This window comes from Acanthochromis polyacanthus, chromosome 19 (genome assembly GCF_021347895.1).
Source record: "Acanthochromis polyacanthus isolate Apoly-LR-REF ecotype Palm Island chromosome 19, KAUST_Apoly_ChrSc, whole genome shotgun sequence".
In the NCBI taxonomy this organism is placed as follows: domain Eukaryota; kingdom Metazoa; phylum Chordata; class Actinopteri; family Pomacentridae; genus Acanthochromis; species Acanthochromis polyacanthus.
In genome coordinates, this window is record NC_067131.1 from 26,872,006 (window position 1) to 26,889,126 (window position 17,121).

Genomic DNA, 17,121 nt, shown 5'->3' on the forward strand with positions numbered 1-17,121 from the left:
TGATTTAGGAATATTAAAAAGAAACCCACCAGGTGAAGCATTTACCCTGCAGCTCTTACTTCAAACACTTCATGCTACTATTATTTAACTTAACTGTCTTTGTTCATGGCTCACTGGTGGTGTGTGTGTGTGTTTGTGTATGTGCTTGTCTCCAGTGTGTGTATTGACCAGGTGAGGCCATATATCTGCTCAATTCTTTATTGATGCTGCAAGGCAGGGTGGCCTATCGATGAGGCTCCTTGTTTTAGTGAACCAAGACTCGCCCCAGGCCACAGCTCCACCCTGCACAGTCTCTGAGATTAAAAATAAGATAAATCAGGGCTCGACCAATACACAGAAGAAAAGCTGGTGTAAAACCGGAACATGTGGAACCTTCCATGTTCTATTCCAGGACTGAGTTAAACACTACAACATAGTCTTTCTCAGCAGTATGAAATGCAAAGACAAGGATTTGATTTAAAAAATAATCCCAATGTCTTAGTTTGTTTACTTTTTGTTTATTTTAAAAATGATAAAGGAAAGTCACATAGTTCTGAGAAGAGACAGAGTGGGCTAAATAATGTAGATGTCTTCTACAATCGCCATATTTACAGTAAAAACTCTAGAGAGATGACATCAGATGAGAGGTTTGAATATTAAAACATATTGTTGGATCTCAATTCAAGGTCCACTTACAGCAGGCGAAATCTGTTGTCACAGAAATGTAGATGTTTTGTTTTTGTTTTTTTCAAAGTATTATTATTGACTTTAAACATACTTTTACAACTTTTTAACCTGGGGGATTTATACAACCAAATCTAATATGACGAATAATAAATACAAAACAATTGCATACTTGAGCTTTTTGGTGTGAATTTGTCCATATTTGTTCTGGGTAAGAGTTCATTTCAACAGCAAATTTATAAAAGCATCACTAATACCCAAATCTGACAAGTACAGAAAAGTCAGTCCCATTTCATCACTGATAACCTGATTCATTTGCTCTGGATATTAGTTTTTGCTTCATTTGTATGTGGAGTGAGTCTAAGTAAGCCCTAAATTGAGCCTAACGTTTCTCTGCCTGGGGAGTCGCTGAGGACTGGCTGCCAGGAATGACGTGGCTACAGTCCCTGAGCCATTGGCAAGCTGCTTTGTTATGCTCAACACCATCAATCTCCATGCATAAGAATAGCCAACTTCAATACCTCTATTGATCTGAGAAACCTTTGGAAACAGCTAAGGTCAGAACCTTGTCCCACTTCAAAAAGTTGTAATGATTGATTTATAAAATTTTTAAGCCATTTTCCATTAAATTTTGGAGCAGTGTAAAAGAAAAGCATGGGGCTAATATGTCAGATGAATTCATCATCACCAGCTGGAGGAATGATTATCTGACAGGGATGTAAATTAGAAGGAGAGCTTGGAGAGGGGTGAAAGAGTGTGCGATCCACCTCAGTGAAGAGAAAAGAAGTCGCAACAACAGAAGCAAGAGAGGAGAAAATGAAGAGAAGTGGAAAAGAGAGGGGAAATGTCAACTATTGCTATGAGGAACATGAATTTCAAAGCATAGCCTGTCATCAAGACAGTATCAATTAATTGATCTTTTTCATCTCTTGTAAGAAATGCACTTTGCATCACCTTCCAGTGTTATATGCATTTGTCATTCTTTGTGTTGAGTGTTTGTGTGTGTTTGAACATCTTTTCAAAGGGAAATGTCAGTGTGGATAAGGTGGTTTATGTTGTGATCAAACACGCTTGCATTTCACCTGATTCTCTTAAGTAATGTGCTCTAAATCAAATCCACATGTATTTTTGATTTGATTTGAATATCTTTTGGGATGCTTGTAGGTCAAATTGGTAGTTTGATGTTTTCTTGTGATATCTCCCAGTTACAGCTTTTACTAGATTTCACTCTGATGAGTGAAGACATGCATATTAACTGAGCTGCAGTCTCTTGGCTCCTCCCGCTTATACTGTCAAAGTTCAGTTGTCACCACAAGAACCTCTGATATAACTGTTGACCTGTAGGGGATTGAAAAACAACATTTGTATTAATTTGTCCATATTCTGCATTTCCTATACATGTCACAAGAGAGACACATGTGACATATAGAAGGTCTGCCTAAAGCTGTCTGGACACCAGTTAGTCATATTCACTTTATTCTTCAGTTTTCTTTCCTCCTTAAATTCAAGTGGAATTTTGTTTCTTGGGTTAAAGAATGTCGGCAAATGTTTCCATGAGGCGGCAAGAAATTCCATTCTTTCATTGGAATAAAAACATGCTAAAGTGTGCTTCATACAAGTTTGGTTGTAGAAGAATACACATGAATGATTGATTTATGCTCCTGCACTAAATCTACACAGAGCCTTTACAAGTCACCTGTGCTGTTATGTGCATTTGTACTTTAGTGCTTATGTGTTTGCATTGCTCTGCAAGTACACAGCCAAAACACTAGTTAAAGGTGGGGGTTATATGCCACTGCGTTTGTTTTTTGTATTTCAAACAATGACTGAAACAGAATGGATCCTGTTGGAGTTGAAGCTAATAAATGTTGAACAACCAATGTTTTTACTCAAATTATTGCTACACAGAAAAGACAGAAGACACTGGAGTCAGCTGAGCCCATCTTTACAAAGACAGGTAGAGCTATGAAAAACAGAAAATGATATATAGCTACAATGGCAGAATACTGGTTATTGTGTTTGCTTCATGAACAAACTTTATGTTGCATTTACTTCATGTGTGTGTATGACGTGTCCAGGTACTAGGCCACACCTATGATCAGAATTAGAAACAGAAAGAACTTTATTTATCCCCGAGTGGCAATTAGATGGGCAAAGAACGTCCATTAAAAAAGAGCAGGAGAAAGAAACTACACAAAATGGTGAGTGGGCAAAAGCAGCAGGTTATGTGCAGTTTCAGGCCCGCTGACAGAAACAGTATGAGTGTTTGCTGCTGTGGTAGTAAAGGCAGTCGTGTCCATATAAGTGTCGGAGATGTAAAACAGCAGATTATGTACAGCAATAAAATATAAATAAATTCAATTTAAAAACAGCAAGTAAATTAAAAGCAGCAATTAAAACAGCAGAATGTGCAGGATGGTAATATTGCACGGTGTAAAAGTAAGATTGTGTCTGACAATGACATTGTAATGTTGCAGAAGACAATACTGCACAAAGCTTAAAGTTATTGGAACCCCTGAGAGTTCAGGAGGAGAACAGCATGAGGCACAAAGGTTGCTCTCCTTCTCTGGATCTGATGTACCTATGCTATAGATTCAATCAAGCTTTAGTGTTGTCTCACCATGTATAAATGCGGCCAAAAGTGTTTCTACCTTTTCCAAAAGGCAACACATTGCGGCAAAACTCCTGCAGTTACAGCCATGGGGCTTGATGCAATTAATCGCACGAATGGGAACGAGGACAGTGTTTACTTTGAAGCTATCTTACTGAAAAAGCATTCATGGAGTTGCACTCGGCTGTACACAAAAACAGTTGTGATGAGAAGAACGAGGGAAACAGAGGTTGAAGAGAAATTCTATACTGCACACTTTTCACACCTTTTTACACCCAGCCAAGTGTGAATCAAAGAAAATGATCTGAGTCAGCCCTCTGATTCCAGCATTAGAAACGGTGTGTCAGACATTAGACGCTCTGACAAGATCTTAGTTTGAGCGATACAGATGTCTTATCCCCAACCACAGCATGAGAGTCTCAGTGAGAAATAGTGTGCAGGGTTTGCTCAACCAATTCGAGGCAGCATTGTACCTCCTAGTTTTATGGAAAGCTTTGACAATTTCAGAAACCAGTTCTTGCGTAAACCTGACATTGGTCAAGTAAAAATGTTGACAAGCGCTTGTATTTCATTAAGTCAGTAACAGTCATCTCAAAAAATTAAACATATGGTCATTGGCAGACTTATACCCACTATCTACATCTACTTTATAAGGGTAGTCTGCTGTTAACATTTAACTTTTCAGTGAGAGTTTAGTATTTACTATTTTAACTACACTACCATTCAAAAGTTTGGAGTCACTTAGAAATGTCCTTCTTTTTGAAAGAGAAGCATTTTTTTTCAATGAAAATAACATTAGATTAATTAGAAATACAGTCTAGACATTGTTAATGTGGTAAATGAATATTCTAGCTGGAAACAGCTGATTTTTAATAGAATATCTCCATGGGATACAGAGGAACATTTCCAGCAACCATCACTCCTGTGTTCTGTTGGTACATTGTGTTATCTAATTGTGTTGAAAGGCTCATTGATGGTTAGAAAACCATTGTGCAGTTATGTGACCCCAAACTTCTGAAAGGTAGTGTATATAAAGTTTTCATGGGGGTCAAAAGGTTGCTTCAGATGAGAAGCACTTTGTGAGAAATCAGCCTGTCTACCTGTCAAAACCAGTATTAATCTTGTTACCCAGACTGACACAGTTAAAGTATAAAATCACACCATATGCATTCATTTGGTTGAACTGTAGAAGTAAACATCAGGTAGCACTAGTCTCAATTATAATGTAACACTTGGACATTTGAAAACCACCGCCATGACACACACACAACCAGACCAGTCACCAAGTAATAAATCTCATCCCCCTGCTTCCTTCTCACCGCCCTGTCCCCATATCTGTCTCTCCCCCCAGGGTAACCAAGAGGCCCCAGCTCCCCCTGAAGCCATGGCTCAACCTTTTCCGCCAGCCCAGTACCCACCTCCACCACAGAATGGGATCCCCACTGAGTACACCACACCCCACACCCACCCCCCGCCCGACTACACGGGACCAAGCACAGTGGGCGAGCACACCCTGACGCTCTACACGCCGACGCACACGCAGAGTGAGCAGTCAGGAAATGACAGCAGCACCCCAGCCCTCACAGCCAACACAGTAACGGTGAGTTTGTGTTTACTCGGAATTACCTTACAGCTGTCTTCATCGTCATGAACCATATACTGCAGAGTGTGCACAATCATGGCCATCATTTTTTTGTTATAGTAGCTTGCCTGTTCTCTGTCTTATATCTAAATGTTTAACCACATCATTACACATTAATAGATCTGATTTGTAGCTTGTGTCACCACTGCTGTACTATCATATGCAATATTTATGCTATTCTGGACATAATAATTCATGATCCTATCCCATGTAACTGCCATTTCTACATATCTAATAACATGTACAAAGCTGGGGAGTTAAACATTTTGTAAGCGTATTTCCTGTGTAAGTTAACTTGAGTAGTTTTTTCACTGTGCGTTGGTGTTAGTAAGCTGTTTGCTTAAGGTTCAGTTTCAGTTCTTAGAGAAAATGATTAGACAGTGGAGATCATTGTGAGGGAAAGTTTTACTCACCACTTACAAGGATGATGATTGTTGAGATAGATGTTTGATTTTTAATTATTTTAAATTGAATCATTTCTGTGTGAGTCAGAGTTGACTTCATCCAAACCACCAACTAATCGTTGCCCTCTTGAGCTGCTGCAGACATCAACGTGGCTTGTATTTGTAATCTAAACTCCAGAAACAAACCGATGATATACTCACATAATATTTTTACAATTATTTATTTATAATGACTGGGTATTGGTAAAGAGGCCATTGGATAATGATGGTCTATATTTCACCTTAGATTGCCAAAGGATGCTGAGAGTGAATTGTAACATTCAAACCACTATTTGTAGCATGACTTAGGTATACTTTAGCCTCTAATCCCTGGTGTGCTGTTTTGAGACTCACCCTGCTTTCCAAATTTCGTACTTATTATTAGGGATGTCCAATATTGGCCATTTTGCAAACAACCGACATGCTGATATAGTCCAATTGTCAAATTCCGATTCTGATGTCAACCGATGTCGATATATGTGGGCTAACTAATGTTAGGTAACATTACATATCTTCTGTTGTGGAATTAACATATCATGACTAATTTTATTGTGATTCCCCATTGGATGCATTCTAAAAAGCAACAAGGCTTTCAAATGTAAACATTGTCTGTGCAAAACAAGAAAACTACTTCAGCTTCAGTTATGGAAAAAATGACATATTTATACCTTTTTTTTAAATTGTCTCAAACAACAGTTCACACGCTCCCTCCCTCTATGAGTCCGGTAAATGCCGGCAAAATCCAGGCATTATTTTATCAGTTTTCATGATAAGCAAAGAAAAAACAACAATGGCGATATTGATTGATATTACCGATATTACACTTTTATGCCAATATCGTGCCAATGATATCGATAAGCCGATATTATCAGACATCCCCACTTATTATTTTCCTTTTATGAAGTATGTACTACTGCATGCCTTATGGATACTACTGGGACAAAGTACTTTCTTGTGTTATTATGCCTCATAATTCAACCATCTTCCTTGTGTGTTTGTTAAAAATTGAGATGTGCACACGTTCTGCACCTATTTGAAACTGTAAATCTGAGAAACTGCATAAAATGACTAGAAAAGCACTCGGAAAGCGCAGTACTCTGCCAAGGCTGTTCATTTCCCCATATGGCATTATCAGAACCAAACTCCAAACAACCAAATTCGTTAGTCCATTTTTGAGTAATGTCGCTAACAGATAGACAAACCAGTGTTGATTGTCACATAACTCTGCTGCGTTCCTTGGCGCTGTAAAAACAATGAGAAAAGAGCAGTTCCCTTTCACTTAAAAAATGATGTCTGTTTGGACTTTGGCCTTGTAAGATCAACTGAATTTGCAAGTGTATGCATACACTCTACCGTCACACACAGAAACACATATTTACAGAGCAGAGATAGACTGGTGCTGTATATCATTTACAAATGAGCTATAGTTCAGCTGCATTTCAGCACAGAACTACGAACACACACACATGCAGGCAGCACTAAGGATGTCCACGCTATAGTTAACTGCACTACCACTTGTCTCTAGTTGAAGAGATTTCAAGCTCGCAGGGACAATAAGATTGGAGCATGCTGGGAAGGTACTGGAGTGAACAGACAGAGAAGGGGAGTCAGAAGAAAAGGCCCGGTACAGTCAGCATTACTGGGAGCGTTTTACAATCGCTGTGGAGAGTTTGTCACAGACTGTAGCTGTGACTGTCAAGAGACATAGTTACTGCAGGATAAAGGAATACTCACTGTGGGCTTAAAGATACTTACTACATTTACTGTCAAAAAATATACTGTCAGCACATTATATCAGACAGATAGTGGACAGCGTTGCTATTTTTACTTGTTTAGTTTTTATTTTGGCTGTTTATGGAGAATGGGATGTCCATTATTGTCCACACTGCTATTTGTTCTCAGCATTAGATAGTTTTTGTCATCTCTCTTCCTTGGTATGCGTGAACCCCAGACCAGAAACCACCTCTCAGTGGAGCCAGATCGGCAAGCTGTTCTCTGTTAATACTGATAGTGTATCCGTCCATTTTTCCCACTTATTCAGAGTCAGGTTGTTGTGGCAGCACACTAAGCAGTGTATTCCTGATGTCCCTCTAAAATCATTAGGTAACCACATGCCTGAACATAAACACGATCATACGAAAGCTTCATAAAGATGAAGTCACTACAAATATTTGCAACTTCCAAATCTGTTTCTTATCGAGTTGAAAGAAAACATCATTAGGTCATAATTCTGTTTCCTTCAAAAACACGTTTGTTGTTGCAGTTTATCCAGAAGTTTTCTACAGCTGTTATGTTGTTGTAACTGCAGATACCCGATAAATGACAGCTTTATTACTGTCTCGTCCCTAATGATAAATCTCAGCTTGGACTAGAGAGTGAAACTATCTTGCACAAAGTTTAAGTTATAAACTGGATGTATTTAAAACACTGAAATTCAACAGGCAGCTACAATATCAGAAACACAGTATGCAGTGTTTTGGGAGCCTGGCCCACACTACGGACTGTTTCTGATGCTTTGATTTTCCTAAACTTGATAAACATAAAATATTAAATCACTACGGCACATATTTTTAAAGTGTTTGAAAGCAGTATTTTATATTTAAATTGTGATAAAAGATGAGACCCATTTTCATCCTGTGCTGCGTGTGCGTGTGTGTGTGCGTGTGTGTGTGTGTGTGTGTGTTTGTTTCTTGGTCTAATACCTGGTGAGAGGAGACTCTGTCTAATCGTCTGTAATCTACCTGTCTGCCAGGACTCCCACCTGATAGCTTCCATTATAGGCTCTGGGAGGTAGGCCAAAGACACACTGCTGAGCTCCCCAAGTCACACACATACACACCACACACACAAAAACACAGTAGCCACCATATCTCATATTTATTTATTTATCTCTCCGCCCAGCTAAATATTTCATATGTACGGGGAATTTCCCCACCTGCCAGATTATCTGTATTGTTCCATGGTGGTAGTAGTGTCACACATAGTGTAACCTTTAAGAGGCACGGGTGTGGGCAGTGTCTGTCTACGCAGGAAAAGAGGTAATACAAGATCTCTGCTTATGAGATAGACTGACATTTATTTACTCGTTAGTGCAGAAGAGAGCTGGCATTTTGCTCCTCTCTGAGTTGTTGTCGCTCGTCTCATTTGTAGGTTCTTAAGGCTCTAGTGGTCATCAAGCACAACACAGTCATACAGTGCAGCAAGACCTGCTGACGGGTTTACAAGCAGCCCACTGCGGATGCCAGTGAGAAGCAGCGGGTTGTAGTGGGTTTGCCAGGGCTGAAAGAAGCACACTGTGTGGACGTGATGCGTGCCTGTGACTGCTTCTTCTTTTAGAGGCAACTCTATTGTGGGACCTGGCATATTTCTCTCTTCATCTCCATGTTTATTTTCACTTTTCTGCTGTTGTTTAAATTAAAGAGGAGGTAGAATTGGCAGGTGGTCACTCCTGAAGCATGTGTGTGCTTACCATGGTTGGAGGACGCTGCCTTCTGCATGAACTTTATCGTGACATCTCAAATAAAGGAGGTAAAGTGTGTTTTCTTTAAATGGAAAAGGCCAGCCATTTCCACTTCAGTTGCCCACCAGACTCAGTGTTCCAAAGAGGCAGGGAATTGAATAGACAGAATGAACAGGGCAGCAATTGCAGCTGTGCCAGTAAAGTCCCCTGGATATAGAGCTAGAGTTGGAAGAGGAAGAAGACCTCAATGTGAAAGAAAGGTGATCAGCAACAATTGAGTCGCCTCACTTTGTCGCTGGTAGGCAAGGGTTCTAGGGCCTTCAGGAGCCAAGGCTGACTCCCCTACCATTAATTTGGTGAAGGGCAGTGCCGGAGCTCCCAGTCTGAAAGAATCTGTTTTCTATAGGGTCATGTAAGCAGACAAACTCACATGATGGTCTCTGACAATGTTGTTCTTGCTTTTCCCTGTCAGTTGGACAGAAGAAAGATTTCATTGACCCTTAAATTTTATTTATAAAGCGTTTTGAGATACTTGTAAAGCGCTTTATAAATAAAATCTATTATTATTAAAGGTATGGTAGCTGCCATGAAAATAGCCCAAGAAGGCTTTGTGAAGATTGCAGTGCCCTCATTGCTAAAAAGGGTGGTCGGAGATTTAGAATTTATGTTAAAGTCCCCCTTCTTTCTGCTCCTCACAAGTGGAGTGACAACAAGGACAGAGACAGTCCTGTCAGTGCTCTAGACTTGTCAAGGCCATGCAAATCCACAGGATAAAAGATCAGCTCTTTGCATGCTTTAGAAGTGGGTGTCTGGGCACACCACTGTCAGTGGAACAGCTGTCCCAGTAGGTTATAGAAGTGATCATCACAAAAGCAATGCTGAAGAGATACAATTGAGACAAAAGGGTGTCTCTGACAGAGATCTGCATAGCAGCTACCTGGTGCTACTCAGCTGTGGGTATTAACTGTTGTCTCTAGTCTGACTAGCTGGATGTGGGATGTAGGTGTAAGCTTGGCTGATCATTTCAGGTGTCTTTGTCCTTTTTTTCAGCTGTTGCTGTTATCATCTCCTTTGCTATAGGAAACAACAGCCTGCCACACTGAAAATTTCCAGTTTTATAGAGGATTTGTCTCATGCAATAAGGCAACCCTGTTGGTTTTCTTTAGCAGATTATCCAATTGAATTACAGTTTTCATCTCCCTGCATGAAAATGTTCCACCAGAACAATTCCAACTGTAACTATTTTAAAATAACCCACATCCATCTCTTAGCTACAGTAACAACAACTGTGACTGGTCAAAGAAGTACAAACAAGTCAAGGTGTTTTCCCCATTGTGCAACAGACTGATGCCACACCTGTCAGTTAGCCTTCAGCCCTTTCGCCCCCGTGGTCACTGGCTTTAGTGTCTCACAGGGCCAGAAAGACTCTAGTTAGTGCTTTGGCCTGAGTGTTCAGTGACAGCGAGCATTTATAAATTAACCCATCCATCCATCCATCCATCCATTGATCCATCCGTCCCTCTGGCAGAACTTTCCAGTTCTTCCTGAGGGATCTCGAGGCGTTCCCAGGCCAGACAAGATATAAAATCCCTCCAGGGGGTTGTGGGTCTACCTCATTATCTCCTCCCAGGCAGACGTGCTCGGAATATCTCCAAAGGAAATCTCTCAGAAGGCATCAGAATCAGATGTCCAAACCACCTTAAAGGGGAACTTCGGTTTTTTTCAACCTGGGGTCTGTTTTCATATGTCATTTCATACATGTGAGTGATGGAGAAATAAATTTTCGACATAGCTCCAGTATTTAGCCAGGCAGGCAGCTTAGCAGCTCAGCTAGCAGCTCGGCTAGCGGAAAGTATGGGGCAGCTGGCCCCCCCCGCGTCAAAGTCTGCCCTAACGTGCTTTTTTCCCACACTGACCGGCTCAGATAGTCTCAATGAGTGTCCAACAACATACTAGAGATGAGAAGTGAACGAAAACCTCCACATTACCTGGCGACACCGGTTTGCTCTCGCGCGATTTCACGAGCTCTCGCGCAATTTCAGAACGAGATTTGCTTTCTTGCGACCTGAGGTTTGGATACAGACCACAACAAATAGTGATCGCCAAGTAATGTGGAGGTTTTCGTTCACTTCTCATCTCTAGTATGTTGTGGGACACTCATTGAGACTATCTGAGCTGGTCAGTGTGGGGCAAAAGCACGTTAGGGCGGACTTTGACGCGGGGGGGCCAGCTGCCCCATACTTTTCACTAGCCGAGCTGCTAGCTGAGCTGCTAAGCTGCCTGCCTGGCTAAATACTGGAGCTATGTCGAAAATTCATTTCTCCATCACTCACATGTATGAAATGACATATGAAAACAGACCCCAGGTTGAAAAAAAACCGAAGTTCCTCTTTAAGTGTCTCCATTTGATGCAAAGGAGCAGTGGCTCTGCTCTGAGCTCCCTCCAGATGTCCAAACCTTTCACAATATCTCTAAGGCTAAGTCCACTTTGCAGAGAAAGCTCGTTTTGGCCACTTGTACCCACTTCACCCCACTACCTTGAGCTCTTGACCATAAGTGAGGATTAGAACGTAGATGGAGTGGAAAATTGAGAGATTCATCTCCCATTTCTGCTCCCTCTTCACCATGACAACCTGGTACAACGCCCACATTACTGCTGATGCTGCACCAAGCAGTCTGTCCATCACACGCTCCATTTTCCCATCACTTATGAAAAAGATCCTTAGATATATACACTCCTTTACATGGAGAGCAACTCACCCCCAACCCAGAGGGAACAATCTACTAGTTTCCAGCAGGAAACCATGGCCTCAGGCTTGGGGGTCCTGACTCACATTCTAGCCGTTTCACACTCTGCTGTAAACCGCTCCAGTGTGTGCTAAAGGTCGTGATCTGATGTCTGACATCAAAAATACCACATCTTCTGTAAAAAGCAGAGATGCAATCCTGAAGTCCCCAAACTGGACAGCCTCCTCACGCCGGCTGTAATTGGAGATCCTGTCCGTGAATACCACAAACAGGTTTGGAGACAACAGGCACCCCTGTCCAACACCCACTGGAAACGTGTCTGATTTTGTATTAAAAGTGCGAACACAGCTCTCATTTTGGTTGTACAGGGAACAAATGGTTGTACAGTGAACAAATGGTTGTACAGTGAACAAATGGTTGTACAGGGAACACTGATGCTAGCATCAGTGAGCCAGTATCCCATAAATACTATTTTAGGCCTTTTCCAAATCCACAGAAATATATAGACAGAAAGGTCAACTCCCATGACCCCTCAGCAGCTCTACAAGGGTACAGAGCTGATCCACCGTTCCTCAACCAGGACAGAATCTGTATTGTTCCTCTTGAATCCAAAGTTCGACAAATTAAAATAAATTAGATGTTTGCAAATATTGTACATTTGTACATGTAGAATGGGTTAGGGCTTGCTCAGTTTCCTTTTTATTAGAGTACTATGCATACTTGTAGGTTTGCAAGACTGCGACACATTTTTGCAAAGTGCTTCACAGAGGATCTCGCAGAGTCTCAGTATATAAGGAATATGTAACTAGGTAGAGAACTATAATATTAAATGTACATTACATTGTAAATTTTCTCTTCACCTGGATTTTGCTCAGAATTTCGGGTGACTATCAGGTGCGATCTCTCACACCTGTGCCTTACATAGACACCACTAACTACTGCCAGTCATATGTTGTAATTAATTATCCATGTCATCTGTCAGATGGGGTAGATATGGAATATGAAGCTGAGTGGACAGATGGTTTCTTTACACAGAAAACAATCCTTATAATGTACCAATATGGAATAAGGTGCAATAAAGTGGGACTATGGGGCCTTTTGGTTGTGTGTGTGTGTGTGTGTGTGTGTGTGTGTGTGTGTGTGTGTGTGTGTGTGTGTGTGTGTGTGTGTGTGTGTGTGTGTGTGTGTGTGTGTGTGTGTGTGTGTGTGTGTGTGTGTGTGTGTGAATGTACTGTAAATGGCATAAGCAAGGCTTGGTTGCGTCGATAAGTTTTGTTCAGCTTCCCTCATCAAATACACACATGCACACACACTGTACAGCTCAGTACTAGTTTCCTGGTGACAGAGGAGGAAGCCCAGGCTGCTTCTGTATGATAATGTTCATGTAATTATTTCCTTTTCCTGCCTGGCTGCTCATACACCATGGATGGTGGAGGCATGCCCACTATGGAGAAAGAGGATTTTAGCTCTTTGACTGTGGCAAAAAAAGGGGCTTACAGCTTTAAAGCCATCCATTTCATACTATTCTACTGCAGTCAGCTTCATACACACATTGGGTCATCTAAGTGTAAAACATCACCTAAATTAAAATTCTCTGGCACTCTCTATTAATTGTGCTAAACATTTACTTGGCAGAAACCTGACTGAACATCTTGCAGGTCACTTTTAACAATTAAGTTTCATTTGTCTGATCCATGCCTATGAATGACTGATGATTATTTTTACATGGGCATTTACAACATAAAAATAATGAAATAAAAAATAAAGAGCAAAATGTCTATAAACCATACCTAATCAAAAACTCCATGAAGAAGTAGGCTTTAACTTTGCATTTAAAGATTTCCACACTTCCAGCTGCTCTCAGGTCCTTAGGTTCACTCTTCCAGCAGCTTAGAGCGTTAAAGCTAAAAGCTGCTTCACCACAGGTTTCAGTTTTGCGCTTTGGAGCAACTAAGGGAAAAATGTCAGATGACTTAATTGGCCATATTTCTTCACACACTGTAGGCATATAAGCCATATATGCCAACGCAGTGTCATGACATGCTTTAAAAGCAAATAAAAGAGCTTTAAGATCAATATGAAAACAGTGAGAAAACCAGTATGAGGACTATAAAACAGGTCTGTGTTTTCTTCTTCTGGTCCTTAGTGCTTTGGCTGCAGAGCTCTGCATCAGCTGTAGCCGATACATATTAGAACATTTCTGGGTAAACATGATTATAGAGCATGACAATAGTCAAGCCTACTTGAAATAAAAGCGTCTATTAGTTTCTCTGTGTCACTCAGAAAAAGAGATGTTGCACTTTGGTAATATTTTTTGGGGTAATCAAAGGCAGATTTAGACACAAACCCCACATGAGCCTTAACGTTCAGATGTGAGTCAAAGATCACACCAAGATTTCTTGCTTGGTGGCCCGGGGTAAGTCCATGGGAATTTAATTTTCCTTTTCTTTCTGAGCTGTAGAAAACTATAGAAGCTATAAGTTAAGTTTTATTCTGGTTGCACTGTACAAAGTTTTGTGACATACAAACATTAATATCCAAAATATAAGCAAAAGGGGAAACAGCTGACTCTATGTCATCAGTTACACAGCTTCACTATGGAGGAGCTGACTGTGTGTCCTGATGAGGTCAGAGGGGGGTTACATGATAAGATTAAAAACAAGTGACCCTACAATCAGTCCTTTGGGAACCTGAAGGGTTATTTTGGAAACTTTGGAGAGCATGTCATTAACTTCAATGGAGAAACACTGCTGAATAAATAAAAGGAAAACCATTTGAAAAAGTTCATGACAGTCTAATAAGGTACATAAGTCTGTTAAAAAGAACTTTATTGACCACAGAACACTCCTATCATGTGGTGTTCACCCACTTGAAAGTTTCCCCCTTTAATTGCTTTGCGTCATTGAATCACGGTCTATTTTAATAGGCTGTTCTGAAAAGAGTTCAGAATAATAATTCTTCAACTCAAAGTAAAAACAGACTTTTACAAAGGCACATAAATCAAATTATAAAACATAAATAAATGACTGGATAAGTAGTCACCCCCGTCAAGTCGTTATTTCGAAGTTGCACCTTTGGCCACACTTACAGCATTGAGCCTGTGTTGATAGGCCTTGATCAGTCTTTCACATCTTGGTTCTGCATTTTTACGCTATTCCTCTTTGCAAAAAATGCTTTTGTGGTATTCCCAGGCCAGATAAAATAGGAAATCCCTCTATCAAGTTCTGGGTCAACCCTACAGTATCCTCTGAGCTGAGCACTCCAAGGGAAGATGTCCAGGAGGCAGCCTAATCAGACGCCACCTCAACTGGCTCCTTTCTGCGAGAAGGAGCAGCAACTCTGCTTTGAGCTCCCTCCAGTTGTCTAAGTTGCTCACCTTATCTTTATGCCCAAAAACCCTTCAGAGGAAACACCGTCCAACTGCTTGAATCCATGATCTGTGATTACTACCCAGATTCAATGGCCGTAAATGAAGGATGAAACATTGATCGGCTGCCCACAGAGGACACAGGGGTCTTGAATGAACAGTCAGTCAGCTGAAGAAGTTGATACGCTGTGAAGAAAGTTTGCACTTAACATTTGGGTAAAAACAAAGTATTCTGAAATACGAGAAGCATTTCCAGAAAAGATTAAATAGTCTACGTTAGTATACGTAGAACAGCATGAGTAGAACCATGTGTGCAAGCAGAGACTGAAGATAAAGACATTTTTCCCAGGGTGGCCTTTAAGCAAATAACAAAGGACTAAAATCATGTTGGTTACTGTCAAATGTTGATAGTGATGTTTTTTGTCAAGCTGGGTTGCTGTGGTGTCATTGAAATTTTTTTACAGACATATTTAATGATGCTATCAGCGACAAGGTAAACAGAGACAACATTTTGAGACAGTTTATTAGCGGTCTTAGTCTTTGAAAGATCGGTTTAAATCTGCTTTGCATATATCACAGAAAAATATGTTTTTCATGTGTTACACTGCATGTTTGCTGGTAGATAAATTGTCAATTTTGAATTGTTCACTTTACCTGTAGTTCACTGACCACAGTCCACTTCAGTATTTTATGCAATTGATTATTTCTAAGTGTAAAAATTGTATCCTTTCCCTGTAAATTAGGCTACCACCATTTTTACAGGAAACTTCACAAGAGTTTTTGTTGAATTTGTGAGTCCTACCTTAATCTTTAAAAGATGTCACTGATGAACTGTCTTTTCATTCTGACTTTTGACATTAAGGAGTTATTAGGAGTTATGGAAGCACATGGACTGAAGAGTTTTTTCTGCTCTCCCAGTTTCCTTTTGCCAGCTGAAACTGTTCACATGCAATTGCATTAGCAAATCTCTTTTGTAGAAAACATAATTTCCCATAGGTCAGGGCTTATGCATGCACTTAACTATTTAAAAAACATAATTTGAAAAGGAACAGACAAATAATAATGAGAAAAAACATACAACATGAATACATCTCTGCTTTAGACAGTAAATATTTAACACTTAACATATAGTGTAGTATGCTTACAACAATGAAGACTGACTTAACGAGAAGATTACTAAAAAATTACCTAAGATGCTCTTAATGAAGGACCAAACGAAGGATAGAAATGCATTCTGCATGATTGATGCATCCTTTCTTGTATAGTATAGTCATGTTTCATATCCATTCCTACAAGGCTCTGCAAGGGTCAAGACAACAGTTTATTTGATTTGTCTAACAATACTTTTGCATCCCCTTACAATATGCTTTACATTCCTTCTAATCCGTAGGAACAGCTGATTTCTTGACTCAGTCCAGTTATAACATACTGACAGTTTAGAATAACACTGTGTAGATACTGCAGAAAAGATAGAATGTGACAGTGTTGCATTTATTGCTCATTATTCAGTTTAAAAGGCCAATCTCCAACAGTATCCAACTGCAGCTGTGAGTGCAACTGCAGCTGGTCTGCTTGGCTGTGACGGTGACGTTGTGGCTGGATATATGGTTATTGTTCGGACTTTAGCCATAATCGTAACAATACACAACCACAGTCACAGTGACAGCTGTCATCCCAAGGCTACAGTCATACAGTCTGTCCGTGAGAGAGCTGCTGAATCAACTCCTTTAGTTTCTGTTCTTAATGGAATGGGGCAGACTGGTATTAGAGAAGATACAGCTGAGGATGTATCCTCATACGTATGTTTAATGACTGTAGCACAGACACCATGCAGCAGTAGCTACAGTGGGTACAGCAATAGTTTTGTTTGGTGAGAGCCACATTGAAGCTGCTAGACTTCTGAACTCCTAAATAAACAAACAACACACATCTGTTCCAGAGGCACTGCAGGATTAAAAAGAAACAACTGGACATTTCCACAGCTGGACCAGCGCAGAAGCCAAAGTCTGAGCAGTACAAATATCCAGAAACAGTTTCACCCTCACAACCAGCCAGCTGCAGCTGCTTGCAACCTGCAGCTGGATGTTGTCAGAAATTGGCCTTTAAAAATTAAAAGTGAGGCATTAAGTGCAACATGTAAGTACCAGATTGTGTATCCTTCATGTGATCACTTTGTGGAGTGTTTCC

General features: G+C 40.4%; 1 protein-coding gene across 15 annotated transcripts in view; it reads left to right on the top strand.

Annotated features, from left to right (window-relative positions):
- The window catches only part of rbfox3a (RNA binding fox-1 homolog 3a), a 600,072-nt gene that overhangs the window by 504,282 nt on the left and 78,669 nt on the right, over nt 1-17,121 (top strand). For all 15 annotated transcript variants that reach the window (XM_051939196.1, XM_051939188.1, XM_051939185.1 and 12 more), the window contains one exon: nt 4,626-4,874. In XM_051939196.1, the coding sequence (XP_051795156.1) occupies nt 4,626-4,874 (249 nt within the window). The remainder of the gene's footprint in view (nt 1-4,625; nt 4,875-17,121) is intronic.